Here is a 15,659-nt window from a genome sequence, read left to right on the forward strand (position 1 = left end):
TCATCATTACTTTATTCTACTTCTTGGATATCACAAGTCTCTCACAGTTATGATAATAATGATAATAATAATAATAATAATAATAATAATAATAATAATAATAATAATAATAATAATAATAATAATGATAACAATAATAATAACTAATGCATTTCTCAGGTAGGAATGTGCTGTGTGGAGAGAGCTATGTGTATGTATATGTATGTGTGTGTACGTGCATGTGTGTATGTGTGTGTGTTAAAGTATACTGTATGGCAGCATTTCACATCACACACACATACTCTCTCTCTCTCTCTCTCTCTCACATTCAATAATAACAAACAGAACAGTTAACAAAGTCCTATTAGCTTGTCACTTGGCTGAGGCTCACAAGCTATTCAAGGTTTTCACCGAGAGCAGTTACTGTTCTTGAGAGGAAGGGTGGGGTGTCTCACTGTGTGGAGTGGCAGTGACCCAGGCTTATCAGAGCAGATTGTGTGACCTCCTAGCTGGTGATGGAGTCTATGTGATCTGTGAAACTGTAGGTGGATTACACACACACACACACACACACACACACACACACACACACACACACACACACACACACACACACACACACACACACACACACACACAGGCACTCAAAAGTCATGGTTATTGATAAATTCTGGATTAATATCTCTCAGAACACATTTAATCCATCCATCTACCTATGTATGAGTATAAACACACCCACACACACACCCACACACACACCCAAACACACACACACACACACACACACACACACACACACACACACACACACACACACACACACACACACACACACACACACGTGCATCATTCCTCTACATCAAGTGGCAGAAACATCATAATACTGCTCTGGTGACATTCCCATTGCAATACTTGTGTGGTTTGGTCCTCACCCTTTGACTGCTAAGGCTTCAATATGCTGTGGTGCAAGTTCAAAAGACACCAGTGACAGCAAAGGTAATTAAAAGGAGTGATTGTTCAAGTTTCTCAAAGCCTCCACCTCTGTTTTTAATTACGGATGGTGCACAAGATTGTCTCTTTCCACCAGGGGCTGACGGGGCTAAGAGTGTGTGTGGTGCTCTGTCTGGGGTGCCCCTGTGCGGGATTGCCGGCCTGGTTTATAGATAGCAAGATGAGAAATTGTATTAATATTAATGGGTGTTGTATTGCCGTTAGCAGTCAGAGGGTTAAAAATGTACCTATTGTGACCTTTGATTTGGATACCTGATGAATACACAAAACAATTATCATGACGTGAAGAAAAGTATTTTGACGTCTCAGATTCTTAGCTCCCGACGAGAGGAAACGGAATAACAGGCAGTACACAAATAGATTAGTGAATTAGTTACATTGCGATATCTATTGTGACTTGAAACTTGGCTTTGGTTTATAGACATGCAGCATCCCCTTTTTTTAGACATGAATATAGTTTTACATGTTTGAGCATTTTTTTCATGTGTTGTGCTTTACATAAAACATATTCAAATGAGAAAAAAATATACAAAATCACTTAATGTACCTGTGACATTTGATACTGGGACAAAAATAAACATAGAAATAAATACAAATGATGACAAAAACAGTCACCATCAACATTTTACACGACACACACACACACTCCTTTAGTTTATACTGTGACCTGCATTACCGTGGCCCAGAGAAGCATAGATAAATGGAGAGCAAGTGACAAGAGAACACCACCTTACATCACATTCCCAGGCACCTTGCATCTTCCCCTTACAAGTAGCAAATGACTAAAAACTAATGATTTGCTTTATCATCAACATTTTATATGGCTATTTTCTTTATATTTGTATTTGTATTAACCTTCTATATCACATTCATGGTCCATCTAATTTCCTTTCTCCTTGCCTTATAGATAAAAAAACTTATGTGGATTTGCACTAAATGGGAGAAAAAAAGTCTGATTTCCACATCACGTTCCTGACTGACTGACCAACTGACCGACTGACCGACTTACTGATACCTGGTTATAAGATGACTCATTGACTAACTGACTGACTGACTACCTGAATTAGCATCCGACTGACTAACTGGCTAACAGACTGACTGAATAACCAACTGACTGGATTACCTAACTGACTGCCTGCCTGACTGACACTGCAGCTCCCTCTAATACCTGGCTGGACTAGAAATGACCTTTACAAAGCTACAGACAGCAGATTCAGTTGCTGTTGTACCTGTCTGCACTTCCCTGTAACTGTACCTCACTGTATTTCCCTCCTTCCTTGTCTAACATTTTGTGCGTTTTCTCTCAATGGAAGAAACGACGCTACATTTGAAACTGCAAGACGAAAGATAAGAGAATTAAAAAGAGAGCACTAAATGACTATTACACACTATAGTCTTTCCTTTCAGCATGTTTGTATATAGTTAACCACATGCTATATAGATACACACTCACAGTCACACTCAAGCACACACACGCGTAAATAAAACCCATTTCTACAGTACAGATGTGTGTGCATGCAAAATTACATGAGGAAATGAAAGAATATATACCAAATACTGATTATTATGGGGAAAATCTTGAATAAATGAGGGAACACAGGTCTTACAACACCTAAGGATTACCATTTGGCTATGAGGGGAGGTCTCCATGCGACATATAACATTACCGACTTGGCTTTCTCATATCATTTATAGACGCCTGGTACGGAAAAAGACCACAAATGATAGTAACAATGTGCGGTGTCAAAGGGAAATGAAATCTATGGTTCGTTTGTATGTGCGTTACTGCCGCCGCCACTGACTCCCGAAGCTCGTGTTGTTTGTACATAATAGAGATCGTCGTGGTTGCATTTTTTTTTTTTTTCCCGTTTGACGTTGCTTTCATTTTCGTCGCTTTGCACTTTTGTTTCGTCTCATTTCGTTTCTGTTTCTTTCTGAAGTTTTGTTTTATTTCACTCCCTATTTTTGCCTTGTTTTGTTGCTGTTTTCTTTCGTCTTCTTTGGTTCTCCATTTAAGATCTGCATCATTTAGTGATTTGTTTTATGGTAATGTTAAAAATTTTGTTGGATTAAGTTTTGTATTGTACTTTGCATATGGTTTTCTTTTATTTCTACAGTTTGATGGCTTTCTATTAACTTCACTACTGCAATCTGAGTAACCTTTTATTCTCTATGGTATCTTGTCTCTTTTTCCAATAAATACTGAATCATGTTATGCTTTCCCACTCCATACTGTTCCTCATTCTCTGTAATTTTGTTTGTCTGGCACATCCCCACCAGCTGTTCTCTATTGTCTGTATAATATCTCTGTCCTTATGGTGTATGAGTTTTAGAAATTTTGAAGGATTATTTTGTCTGTATAATATCTCTGTCCTTATGGTGTATGAGTTTTAGAAATTTTGAAGGATTATTTTGTCTGTATAATATCTCTGTTCTTATGGTGTATGAGTTTTAGAAATTTTGAAGGATTATGCTACCATTGCACTGTGATTTTTTTTTTGGATATGTCTTTCTATTACACATTTTGTCAGATTATGCTTTTTTTGGGGGGTTTGACATTAGTTTGTCCCTGTACGATGACATTTCTGCTCTCATAATGATGTTTCTCAATTACACCTTGCATTATGCTCCTTGCATCATTTCCTCCCTCTCTTAGCCCTGCAAGCCTCACTGCATTCCCTCAAAACTCGCATCACAAACCACTGATGCCTGTCGAACTTAACACCTGCATGATCAACCTATTGACTTCCTTTTTACCTCATGTATGCAAACTCACTCACTATAACAGTTGTATAAATGTTTTTGTTTGGCTTTCTTTTTTACAACACATGTACTCTCTATACTGCATTTACATGTATATATGTACTTGGTATAATATTCATGTAAAAAAGTGAAAAAACTGGGTGGGAAGAAGAGGAACGCTAAGAAATTAAAGCATCTTGTGAGGTTCCATGAGATCAGACTTCATGAAACGTTACAATCCTGGTGTGACGTTTCTCTAATTTACTCCTTTTTTTGTTTTGTCTGGCAGTTTGCACATTGGAGGGTGAGAGAGAGAGAGAGAGAGAGAGAGAGAGAGAGAGAGAGAGAGAGAGAGAGAGAGAGAGAGAGAGAGAGAGAGAGAGAGAGAGAGAGAGAGAGAGAGAGAGAGAGAGAGAGAGAGAGAGAGAGAGAGAGAGAAATACAGGGTCAGCCTCAGTCCCTATGTAAAAAGTAATAGAAGTTCAGGAGGGTTATCGAAAGTGAAAAAATGTTTAAGTAGAAAGGTTAAGGTGGTAGTAGTAGTAGTAGTAGTAGTAGTAGTAGTAGTAGTAGTAGTAGTAGTAGTAGTAGTAGTAGTAGTAGTGGTGGTGTTGGTAGTAGTCACAGAAATAGTAGTAAAAATGCAGGAAGACAAGTCTAGTTAGTAAACCTCTTAGCTCTCTTAACACTTTCATCCTCCTCCTCCTCCTCCTCCTCCTCTTCCTACTCCTCTTCACAGTGAACACCAAGAGAAGGAAGGAAGGAAGAAAGGAAGGAAGGCTCACAGAACAATACCATTAAGCCTCTTGTGCATCAAAGGCATCAAAAAGAGGATGAGAAAAGAGAGAGAGAGAGAGAGAGAGAGAGAGAGAGAGAGAGAGAGAGAGAGAGAGAGAGAGAGAGAGAGAGAGAGAGAGAGAGAGAGAGAGAGAGAGATGAAAATATACATAATCAGAAAGTAAATAGCCAGGGAGAGGAAAACTACACTCATAATACTATATAACCCTCCCTTTGGCTTAATATTTATAGTGTATGGTGGAGGAAGGGACACATCACACCACTGCACTGTCTGAATACTGGAGGAGGCGGAAACAGGCGGACACAGCACGGGGATATGCTCTGGGGTTCGGCTGGGGCTGGCGAGAGGAGCAGCAGAGGATCCAGCCGGGCGAGGAGTGAGGGTGCCTGCTTGGGGGTGCCATGTGAGCGGTAATGCACCAGGTGGCAGTAGTGGTGGTGGTGGAGGGGGTGTTGGTGGCAGCAGCGGGGCACTGTTATAGAGCCAGTAAGGATCTGATGTGCTTTGGTGTGCTGTCGTCATTCAGATGCTTTGTGGTGTATCTGGAACAAGGTTCTTCTGTTAGTGGTTTATATAAGTGACAGGGTTTGCTTTTGTCTGTTCATAGGGAAGCATACAGAGTTCAAGTCTAAGCTGTTTCCCTTCCTCACCCTCTACATAACAAATGCTTGGTGATGTATTTACAAAGAGCATTTTTGTCAGTGGTTTATATAAGTGACAGGGTTTTGCTTTGTTTATAGGAAATACAAAGAAACGTTCAACTCTGAGCTACTTCCTTTCTTCACCCTCTGCATAAATATTTCCGTGTCTCAAAGTATGAAGAATTACACAAGCTATGAATACAGAAACAACTAACAATGACCCAGTGAACAAGAGCCTGCAACTTAGTACAGCATCCCAACCCATACTTTGGAGAACCCTGCTCTAGCGGATGTCTTTTTGCTGGCCTTGACTACACCCCCACCACTCTCATTGTGTTCAAATGTCAGGGAAGGGATTTGTCACCTCACACTTCCAGGATCTATTTCTCTCTTATGATGTCACTCTTAACCTATTCAACTGTAATAAGTGAGAGTACTGAGAAAAATGTATGAAATATTTACAAGCAAGTACAAGAGAGAAGGGGATAAAAGAAGAATAGATTTTGCAATTTCTAGTCCATATAATACCTGGAGAAGGATGTGAAAAAAGAAATGTCTCAGAGTAGTTAGTGACTGAGGAGAGATATGATAAATAGAAGGAAATGGTTAACTTCATCTTCACCTTGTTATTCTCACCATCATTACTTATTTGTTATTGTTATTGGGATGCTGCAGTGATTTCATTGTTATTATAGTTAGTATTGTCATTATCATTACTACTTGTGCTGTCGCTGTTCCATTGTTTCATTGTCTGCATTAATACCTCTGTAATGGATTTTTTTTTTTCTCCATTCACTACCAAGAATGACCTAAAGTGTACATGCCTACAGGGAGAGCTTGCCTATACATGAAGATTAGGGGCAGTCATTATTACTTTTTTGTCTATTCATCTATCAGGAAGGAACAAACGTACACATGTTTAAAGGGCAAGATTAGGTATTTTTATGTGAATCTTGGGGACAAATTCCATGTGGTTGAGCTCACCTGAGTGCGTTGAGAAGGTTTTCTGAGCTGGAGGCCGGCTGGTCCTTGAGAACTTTGACGCACCCCTTCACCTGTAAAGCACAACAGTACACACATTGGAGGTATAGTAATATGCATGCACACACACACACACACACACACACACACACACACACACACACACACACACACACACACACACACACACACACACACACACACACACACACACACACACACACACACAAATAAATATAGTTTTCCTGACAGAGCAAAATCAGCCAATGGAATTCACTAAGTTGTGTGTGCAAGGAGCATTCATAACTTTAATGGTAAATGTGAAAAAAAATAACTTTGAAAGATGAGACATTGCAAGCTTGACTCAATCCTGTGAAAATATGATTACTGTAGGTAAGAATAATTAAGTAAGAACACATAATGAGAAGTTTATCAAGAATAATTTAATGAAAGCAAGAAAAATTAAGCTTTCCAGACAGGACAATTAATTAATGGAATATGCTATCAGAATATGAGTGTGCCAGAAACATTCAAACACTGCAAGAAAGCACAGTAAAATGGGGAGATCAGAAGTTGTGGTGTAGCAAGCTAGACTCAATCCAATAAAAATAGAACAGGAACACCGAAAAAAACAATAAAATGAGAAGATGAGAAGATGTAACATAGCAAGCTAGGCTCAATCCAATAGAAATAGAACAGGAACACTCAAAAAACATGTGTTCCAAAAAAAAATATTCGAACACTGAAAAAAAGTACGATAAAATGTGAGGATAAGAAAATGTGACAAAACAAGCAAGACTCAATCCTACACAAAGAGAAGAGGAACACTCACATCAATGGTGGAGGCTCTGGCGAAGGCTCCAGTAGGGTGGACGTGATCGTAGAGAATGATGAGGGCCACCATCACACGCAGGATGAAGAGATGCGTCTCCTCCCGACGAAACCGTGCTATCAACTCCCTGTGAGCCATTATTATCATTATCATCACTTCATTTAATGCTTTCACTATCTTAACTTGCCTGTCAACTCTACTACCTTAACTACCTTGCTTGCCAACTCCCTGCATGCTATTACTATCCTTATCATTGCTTCATTTTTTTAGCCTTGCCTTACTTAACAGGTCCCTGCAAGGCATCTCCATTATTATCATTGCTATATTTAAATTTTTCACTACCTTATCTTGCCTATCAACTCCCTACAAGCCATTACTATTATTATCATTGCTTCATTTAAACATATCACTGCCTTATCTTACCTATTATCTTATTACTACTCATTACTATCATTTATTACTTCATTTAATCCTTTCACTAATTTTTCCTATCAACTTTACCTTATCTACCTTGCATGTCACTACCATCATTATTATCATTGCTTCATTCAAGCCTTTCACTACCTTATCTTCTCTCATGGGGTTCAGTGGCATGTGTTTGAAGTACAGTGTTTCCTCTCCTGGATGCAAAGGTCAACACAAAAAGAAATTGTTGTCCTTTTCTATGATTCATGAATTTGTAAAATGTTTCCCCTTCTGGATGTGAAGACCAATATGAGATTTTGTACTTTGCTCTGATTTATGTATTTTTTTAATTTTTATGATTAGAAATATAAAGAAAAGAATTACTGGTACGTAGGAATAGTGAAATGTGCACTCAAAATTTTCTGATAGATCAAGATTTATACATTTTATATTTATAGTTTGCAAAGAAGAAGAAGAAGAAGAAAAAAAAATCATTCATAAGTTGTGATTCATCTGTATTGACATAAAAAAGGCAAGTGAGGATGCAATCAAGATAAAACAAAAGGCCCCAAAAATATAATAATGATAATAATAATAATATTAGTAATAATAATAATAATAATAATAATAATAATAATAATAATAATAATAATAATAATAATAATAATAATAAAAATGACACACCCAAAACATACACATCAACAATAACAAAAGGATAAGTGTAGTGAAGCTCAAAAAAAAAAAAAAATAAAATAAATAAATAAATAAATAATAGTGATACTGATATACCTATGTACTCACAACAAAAGGACAGTGCAGATGAAGCCCAGGTAATTTATGAGTTAAGAAAAATGACAAGCAGCTGACAAGGAGATGCTGGCAGTGATGGAAAGGTATGCAGATTGAGATGACGCTAAGATAACACACAAGTAAATGCGCACTGTATATAAATAGCGAGGATGATGAAATGTATAAGAATAGAGGCTTAGGTAAGTGAATAGAGCTAGAATGATGAAATGTTTATAAATAGAGAACAGACTTAAGTTTATAAATAGAGGTAAGATGATGGAATATTTAAGAATAGAGGGTTAGGTAAGTAAATAGAGGTAGGATGATGAAATGTTTAAGAAAAGAGGGTTAGGTAAGTAAATAGAGGTAGGATGATGAAATGTTTAAGAAAAGAGGGTTAGGTAAGTAAATAGAGGTAGGATGATGAAATGTTTAAGAATAGAGGCTTAGGTAAATCAAGAGAGATAGAATGATGAAGTGTTTATAAATAGACAACAGACTTAAGTATATAAATAGAGATAGGATGATGAAATGTCTTAGAAATGCAGACTTAGATAATGTAAATAAGAGAAAAGATAATGAACACAGGATTAAGTATATGAATAAAGAGGAGACTTAAACAGAGACAGAATGATAAAGGGTTTTAGGAATAATGTGAAGTAAATAGAGACAGAATGATGGAATATCTTAGGAATACAAACTTAGATGTGTAAATAAGAGATAGAAACACAAGCTCAAGTATATAAATAGAGAAGAGGCTTAAGTAAATAGAGACAGGATGACGAAAGGTAATATGCAACAATTTACAGGACTAACAGCAATCCATGGAGTCTTTATAAGCATTCACAAAAAAGAAGAGGATAAATTTAATAGACTTTACAATTTCCAGCCCATAAAATATCTGGAAATGGCTATAAAACAAGGAAATATATCTCAGAGTGGCTAATGATAAAGAAAAGATGTAGGATATACCAGGAAAAGGGTTAAGTAAGTAGAGAGATGTTGAAATGTTTACAGAATTAAGGCTTGAGTGTATAAATGGGACAAGTTTACTTACGGATTCTCTAGCATCCTCTGGCACACTCTGGCCATGGTACTAAGAGTCTCTGTAGTGTTGGCCAGGGGAATCTCCTTATGCTGCAACAGAAAACATAGGGTAGTGAGGTGGTGAAGTGTGATGAGTGGGTGAGTGAGTGGGTGGAGTGACAGGTGGTGGTGGTGGTGGTGGTGGTGAGGGGATAGTGTGCGTGTGTGTGTGTGTGTGTGTGTGTGTGTGTGTGTGTGTGTGTGTGTGTGTGTGTGTGTGTGTGTGTGTGTGTGTGTGTGTGTGTGTGTGTGTGTGGTGATAAAAGGTCATTGGTCAAGATCCGTGCCCCTGTGTGTATGTGTGTGTGTGTGTGTGTGTGTGAGTGATGAGGTTTTGTTAAAGTTGGTGTGTTCTATTGTGTGTGTGTGTGTGTGTGTGTGTGTGTGCGTTTATTTCCAACTTTCTCCCTTCTTTCCATACACAGAATCCTACCCATTTTCTTCTGTTACATTATTGCATTTGTCTTTTCTTTCCAACATTTTTCTCTTTTCTCTACATAACTTCTCTGTCTAGTATTCCTTCTTTATTACCAGTCTCTCTTCACCTTTTCCTCTTATTCCCTGATGTTTACTGTAACCTCATTTCTCTTTCACTTCATCCTTTTTTCATCTCTCTTCTCCACTAATGCATGTAAATCAATATCACAACATTTTAATTTTCTGTTATTTCATCTCTCTTCTTTTATTTACTAATGCAAGTTTACTTCCATCATAATCTTACTGTCTCCTTCTCTTAATTTATCTTCTCTTTCCTTGAATCTACTTTTATTGTAACATCCTCAACCACAACTCTACACACACACTCACACACACACACTATATTGGTAAAAGGAGAGAAATGACAAAGTTTTCAATAAAAGCCTAAATATCTCACATTTCCTCTTACATATCCTATCATTTAATTTCTGTTACACTTTTCCTTCCTTCCTCAATAGACCACTTCTCTCTTCTTCCTCTACATAACTTCCTCCTCTGGTATTTCTCCTTTATTAACTGTCTCTCCACCTCCTGACAGTTCCATTATCTCACACCACAAAATTCTATCCACTAACACACATACACACATACACACAATGCTGGTAAAAGGAGAGGAATAACAGTTTTCATTGAATGCCTAAATGCCTCACACTTTCACCCCGACCTTTGGCTGTTGCATTACAGTGACTGCTGCATTACTGTGCCCTGTTTGAGTTACCGGTACGCAGCAACACTTTGACCTTACCCTCCTTGGAACAGATCACTAAGAAATTAATCCTCAGCTATCCTTGATAAAAACAGGTAAAAATGAGATAAAATGAAAACAAAAAATGAATTAATAAATGAGTAAAAGTAAAATCTAAAGGAAAAGGAAAGTAATGTGATATATTTAATCTTTCTCTCCTTGAAAGTAAAAATAAAATCAAAAGGAAAAGGAACGTACAGTAATATGATAAAATTGATCTTTGTCGATGCCTTGGAAAAAATAATAATAATAATAAGTAAGACAAAATCCAATCCGGTCTACCCTTGGAGAGAGAGAGAGAGAGAGAGAGAGAGAGAGAGAGAGAGAGAGAGAGAGAGAGAGAGAGAGAGAGAGAGAAAAGAGAGAGAGAGAAAAACAATGAGGAGGATAATAATTTGAAAAAAAAGACAAAATTAATTCTAGTCTATTATTGGAAAAAAGGAAAATAACAATAATAAATAAATCTTAGTCTATCCTTAGTAAAAATAAATAAATAAATAAATAACAATAATAACAATCCTGGTCTATGATTGCAAAAAAAAAGTAAAAAAAAAAAAAAAAATCCTAGTCAATAATGAGAAAAGTAAGAAAGAATAATTAATAGATAAATAAATAAATAAGTAAATAAATAACAATACTACTACTACTATTACTACTACTACTACTACTACTACTACTACTACTACTACTACTAAAACAATCTCATCGTACTTTCTCACACTTTCATCTAGGTCAAGTACTTTCTTCACCATCACAGTGTTTATCACATTTGATTCACCATCCTGCTTCCCTTTCATTGCCACCAAGACACTCTCTCACTCCCTCTAATACTTGACATTATTCTCTTCTTTCTTCTCTTATTCCCTAATGCTTTCTGTAACCTTTTCTTTTCTCTTTCTTCTCTCTCCTCTAATGTGTGTGTGTGCTGTTATAACCTTCTCACTTTCTCTCTCTTTATTTTCTCTTTTCTTCTCCTAATGTATGTTAACTATTATCATAACCTTTCCATTTCATTACTTCATCTCCTCTCTTTTATTTTATCTATTAATGCACACCTACTCATTTCCTCTCTGTTCTTTCATCTTCTCCCTTCTTTTATCTTCTTGTTTTCTTGCATCATAACCTTCTCAGTTTCTCTTTTATCTTCTCTCTTTTTAAATCTGTTTTTATTGCAACATTCTCAATCACACTCTGTTATTTAATTCATCATCTTCTGTCTTCTCCTATCCACTAATGGATGTTTAACTCTTATCATAACCTTTACAGTTTCTCTTTCTCTTAAATTATGTTCACTCTTCTCAAATCTATGTTTATTAATGTTATAATTCACATTATATTACTTCATCATCTTTTCTTGTGCATATTTACTCTCATCATATCCTCACTTTTTCTTTTCCTGAATTCATCTTCTTCTCTTTTCCCAAATCTTATTGCAATATTCTGACTCACATTCCATTACTTCATCATGTTTACTTTTACCATATCCTCACTTTCTCTTTTTCTCAATTAATTTTCTTCTCTCTTCCCAAATCTTACTGCAACATTCTGACTCACATTCCCTTACTTCATCACCTTGTCTTATCCAGTAATGCATGTATTTCACCATCAGCTGATAGTGTTTTTCTCATGCTACCAGTTAAGTTAAGTTAGCAGATTGGTCTTATCAGTGAGTCATGGGAGTCACGGGTGATGGAATGCTGCTTAGTAATAGCCACTGTGCTTGAGTAATCCATCTTATCTATTTCTATCAAATTATCTTTCTCTTTAAACTTAACCTTTTCACTGCAATACAAAACAGTTAACAGCACCAGAAGTAATGCATGAAGTCTTTATAAGTATCTATAAGAGAGTTAGGGATTAAAAAAGAATAGATTTTCCAATTTCTACCCAGTTTAAAGGGTGGATGTGGCTGTAGAACAAGTAAAGATGTCTCATGGCAATTAGTAATTAAAGAAAGATGTAGCAAATAGCAGTCAAAGGGTTAAGTCATATACTGTGTGCACAATCATTCCTTTCATTCATAAACTCTGAAACTTTATCAATTTTTGTCTTATCTCTTTCCATGATTAAACTATTACAAGAAGGGAGTATCAAGACACCTTTGAACCTAGATTGGCATAACATTGTTGATTTAAAGCCTTTTCTAACTCTTATGGAGAAACAACCTAGTAAAAATTTTGTTTGCTATTTTTTGTGCTTCTGACAAACCTCCATCATTCATCCATCTATGTACCTATCTATACACCAGGCCAGCACTTCCACATGGGGTGGCCCAGACAAGGCACCCCACACTCATACACACACACACACACACACACACACACACACACACACACACACACACACATTCACACTCACAGCCTTGTCAGCCCCTGGTGGAAAGGGATAGACAAAGCAAATCTAACATTCATACATAATAAATAAAAAAAAGTAAATAAATAAAGGTATATGCATTCTAGTGGTAATTCCCTCTGTTTGAAAATACAGGTTATAACAAGGCTGACATAAGCAAAATTCTCAGGATCAATAATCAAGATAGAACAAGAGATAACGGGTTCAAGGTTGAAAAATTTAGGTTCAAGAAAGAGACAGGAAGGAATTGGTTCTCAAACAGAGTGATAAATGAATGGAACAGACCCAGTAATCAAGTCGTTAGTGCTGAGTCAGTAGGAAGCTTTAAAAGATTAGACCAATTCATGGATGGGGATGATAGGTGAAAATAGGAAGGCACATTTCATATAAGGACTGCCACGTGTAGGCCTTGCAACTTCCCTTATCTTCTTATGATCTAAAAACACACAAAGCTGAGACACTAAAACAACGCACCTCTGTGACAAATTTCGAGGTGGCTTCACTAAGAATCTTGAGCATTGGGGTGGAGTTGGCATAGAACAGACTCATCTTGTTGCCCAGCTGGTGGTCGATGCAGAGAGTCTCCTCCATCCCGTTGTTAGCCACCGTGCCACTGCTGCCGTTCTGCTCTATCCTGGTGCGCATGATGATCCGTCGGTAGTAACTGAAGTCGTTCTGGATGGCTGGGGTGGTCATCTGAGGACAGGCCATGATGAGACTGCTGATGCTGCTATTGGGGTCACTGCTAGTTTTGGTTGTAGTCTTTCTGATATTACTATTCTGTTATTCAGTTACTTTGCTATCTATGTCATCTTTTGAAATGTGACTAAACTTGTGATACGGCATTTAATTTATGAGTAGCTTGATTCACAGTGGTTAATGGATTACATCTGTGGAAATTATACTCTTAACTCTTAATTCATTGTTTGAAATATCTTGACAAAAATTCGGTGGTTGATGGACTGAGCTCATTAAACTTGTGAATAGGCCAGGATTCTTACAAACTTTTCCTCCTTCCTTCATTCCTTCCTTCCTTCTTTATTTGACTGTATTTAACTCTTACACACAGAAATTAGACAAAATAATAATAATATGAATGTACAAAAGCATATTTATTTACCTGTCCATCACTGAATGTATGAATGAATGAATGTGTCTCTCATCTAAACACACACACACACACACACACACACTTCAACCTCTCTCTTTAATTAACATCTCCCAAACAGTACACAGTGATCCAAAGTATATCATTGACAACTCTTGCATCCATGTACCTTCAGCTCATCAAATTTGAGGGTGAACTCGAGTATCTCAGCGAACTGCTTCACAAGTGCCTGCTGGTTCTCCAAGTGTGCTGTCGGTGTCATCTCCGGCCCACACAGCTCTGCCAGAATTCTCGGCACGATCATCTCTGCACAGGTGGGTGGAGGTGAGGTACAAAAAAATAAGATGAAATAAATAAATAAAAAAGAAAGATTGAAATGGTAGGTGGATGATGATGAGATACAAAATGGTAAAATAAATAAATAAATAAGAAATGAAATAAAGTGGAAATGCATAACTAAGTAGATAAGTAAGTGAATAAATGAAAAATAAGGCAAAAATGTGTATCTCATTCCAGAGGACAAAAATATGTACTGTTTTCTTCTGGTAAGGAATAAAATGCACTTCATCATTACATGTGAAATTATTACTCTTGGTATTTCTTTCATTTATCTATTTTCTATCTGAGTAATTCTTCATTCATTGCTAGATACATATTTCATTAGTGACTATTTTTTTTCTTTTCTTTTCTTTGCCATACTTAACCTAATGTAACCTCACCCTATCTAATTTCACCTAACATTCCCTTACTTAACCACACCTAACCTAATACAGTATGACCTGACCTTATCTTACCTAACCTAACATTACTGTACTTCACCTAACCTCACTTTATCTAACCTAACCATCCAATATAACATCTAAACCGCTTCTCAAAATGAACAAATGTATCAGTAATAAGTAACAGTAACAATGAACCATAATAAATAAACACTAAGAAAATAAATCAAATATAATCAAATTAATAAGTAAAGAAAGAAAGAAATAATAATAATAATACCAACAGATACAAAAGCCAGAAAGATATACGTAATAATTCTAAGCTAATAATAATAAAAAAAAATAGATGAAGGAAATAAATAAAGACAAATAATAATAATAATAATAATAATAATAATAATAATAATAATAATAACAACAACAACAACAACAACAACAACAACAAGTTACAACGGCCAGAAAAAGAGATATAGAATAATTAAAAACTAACAATAAAAATAGAGAAGGGAGAGTGTATATAAAACATTCAAAATAGAAAACGATTAAAACAGAATGAAGAACATAACAGGGCGTGGCCAACGAAATATATCTATAGCGTTAAAAGCGGAGGTGAATACAGAGAGGAGATAAGGGGAGAAGATAACAGTGGAGGTGGGGAACACAATGAATGACTCTGCAATGCGAGGGAATGGTGATAAATGTTGATGAAGGTGAAAGAAGTTGTGATAAACAGAGGAAATGAGGTAAACAAGAGTGAAAGATTACATGGAAACGTGATATGAGTAAATAGTAATATAAATAATAGTGAAAATAAATAAACAAATAAAAAAAATAACAAAGAATAAAGATAAAAGGTGGTAAATTATAGAGATTGAAGAAATGACACTAAACACTGCAGAGAGAGAGAGAGAGAGAGAGAGAGAGAGAGAGAGAGAGAGAGAGAGAGAGAGAGAGAGAGAGAGAGAGAGAGAGAGAGAGAGCGCACAAACAACT

General features: G+C 36.4%; 1 protein-coding gene across 1 annotated transcript in view; it reads right to left on the minus strand.

Moving 5' to 3' along the window:
* Positions 1 to 533: 533 nt before the first annotated feature.
* LOC135113620 (CYFIP-related Rac1 interactor B-like) overlaps positions 534 to 15,659 on the minus strand; it is a 43,247-nt gene continuing 28,121 nt past the window's right edge. Inside the window, exons 5-10 of the mRNA XM_064028996.1 lie at positions 14,117 to 14,253; positions 13,314 to 13,535; positions 9,237 to 9,316; positions 6,986 to 7,112; positions 6,157 to 6,227; positions 534 to 5,073 (exon numbers count right to left, since the gene is read on the minus strand). Of these exons, the coding sequence (XP_063885066.1) occupies positions 5,007 to 5,073; positions 6,157 to 6,227; positions 6,986 to 7,112; positions 9,237 to 9,316; positions 13,314 to 13,535; positions 14,117 to 14,253 (704 nt within the window). The 3' untranslated portion in view covers positions 534 to 5,006. The remainder of the gene's footprint in view (positions 5,074 to 6,156; positions 6,228 to 6,985; positions 7,113 to 9,236; positions 9,317 to 13,313; positions 13,536 to 14,116; positions 14,254 to 15,659) is intronic.

The sequence above is a fragment of the Scylla paramamosain genome, chromosome 26 (assembly GCF_035594125.1).
Source record: "Scylla paramamosain isolate STU-SP2022 chromosome 26, ASM3559412v1, whole genome shotgun sequence".
Classification (NCBI taxonomy): domain Eukaryota; kingdom Metazoa; phylum Arthropoda; class Malacostraca; order Decapoda; family Portunidae; genus Scylla; species Scylla paramamosain.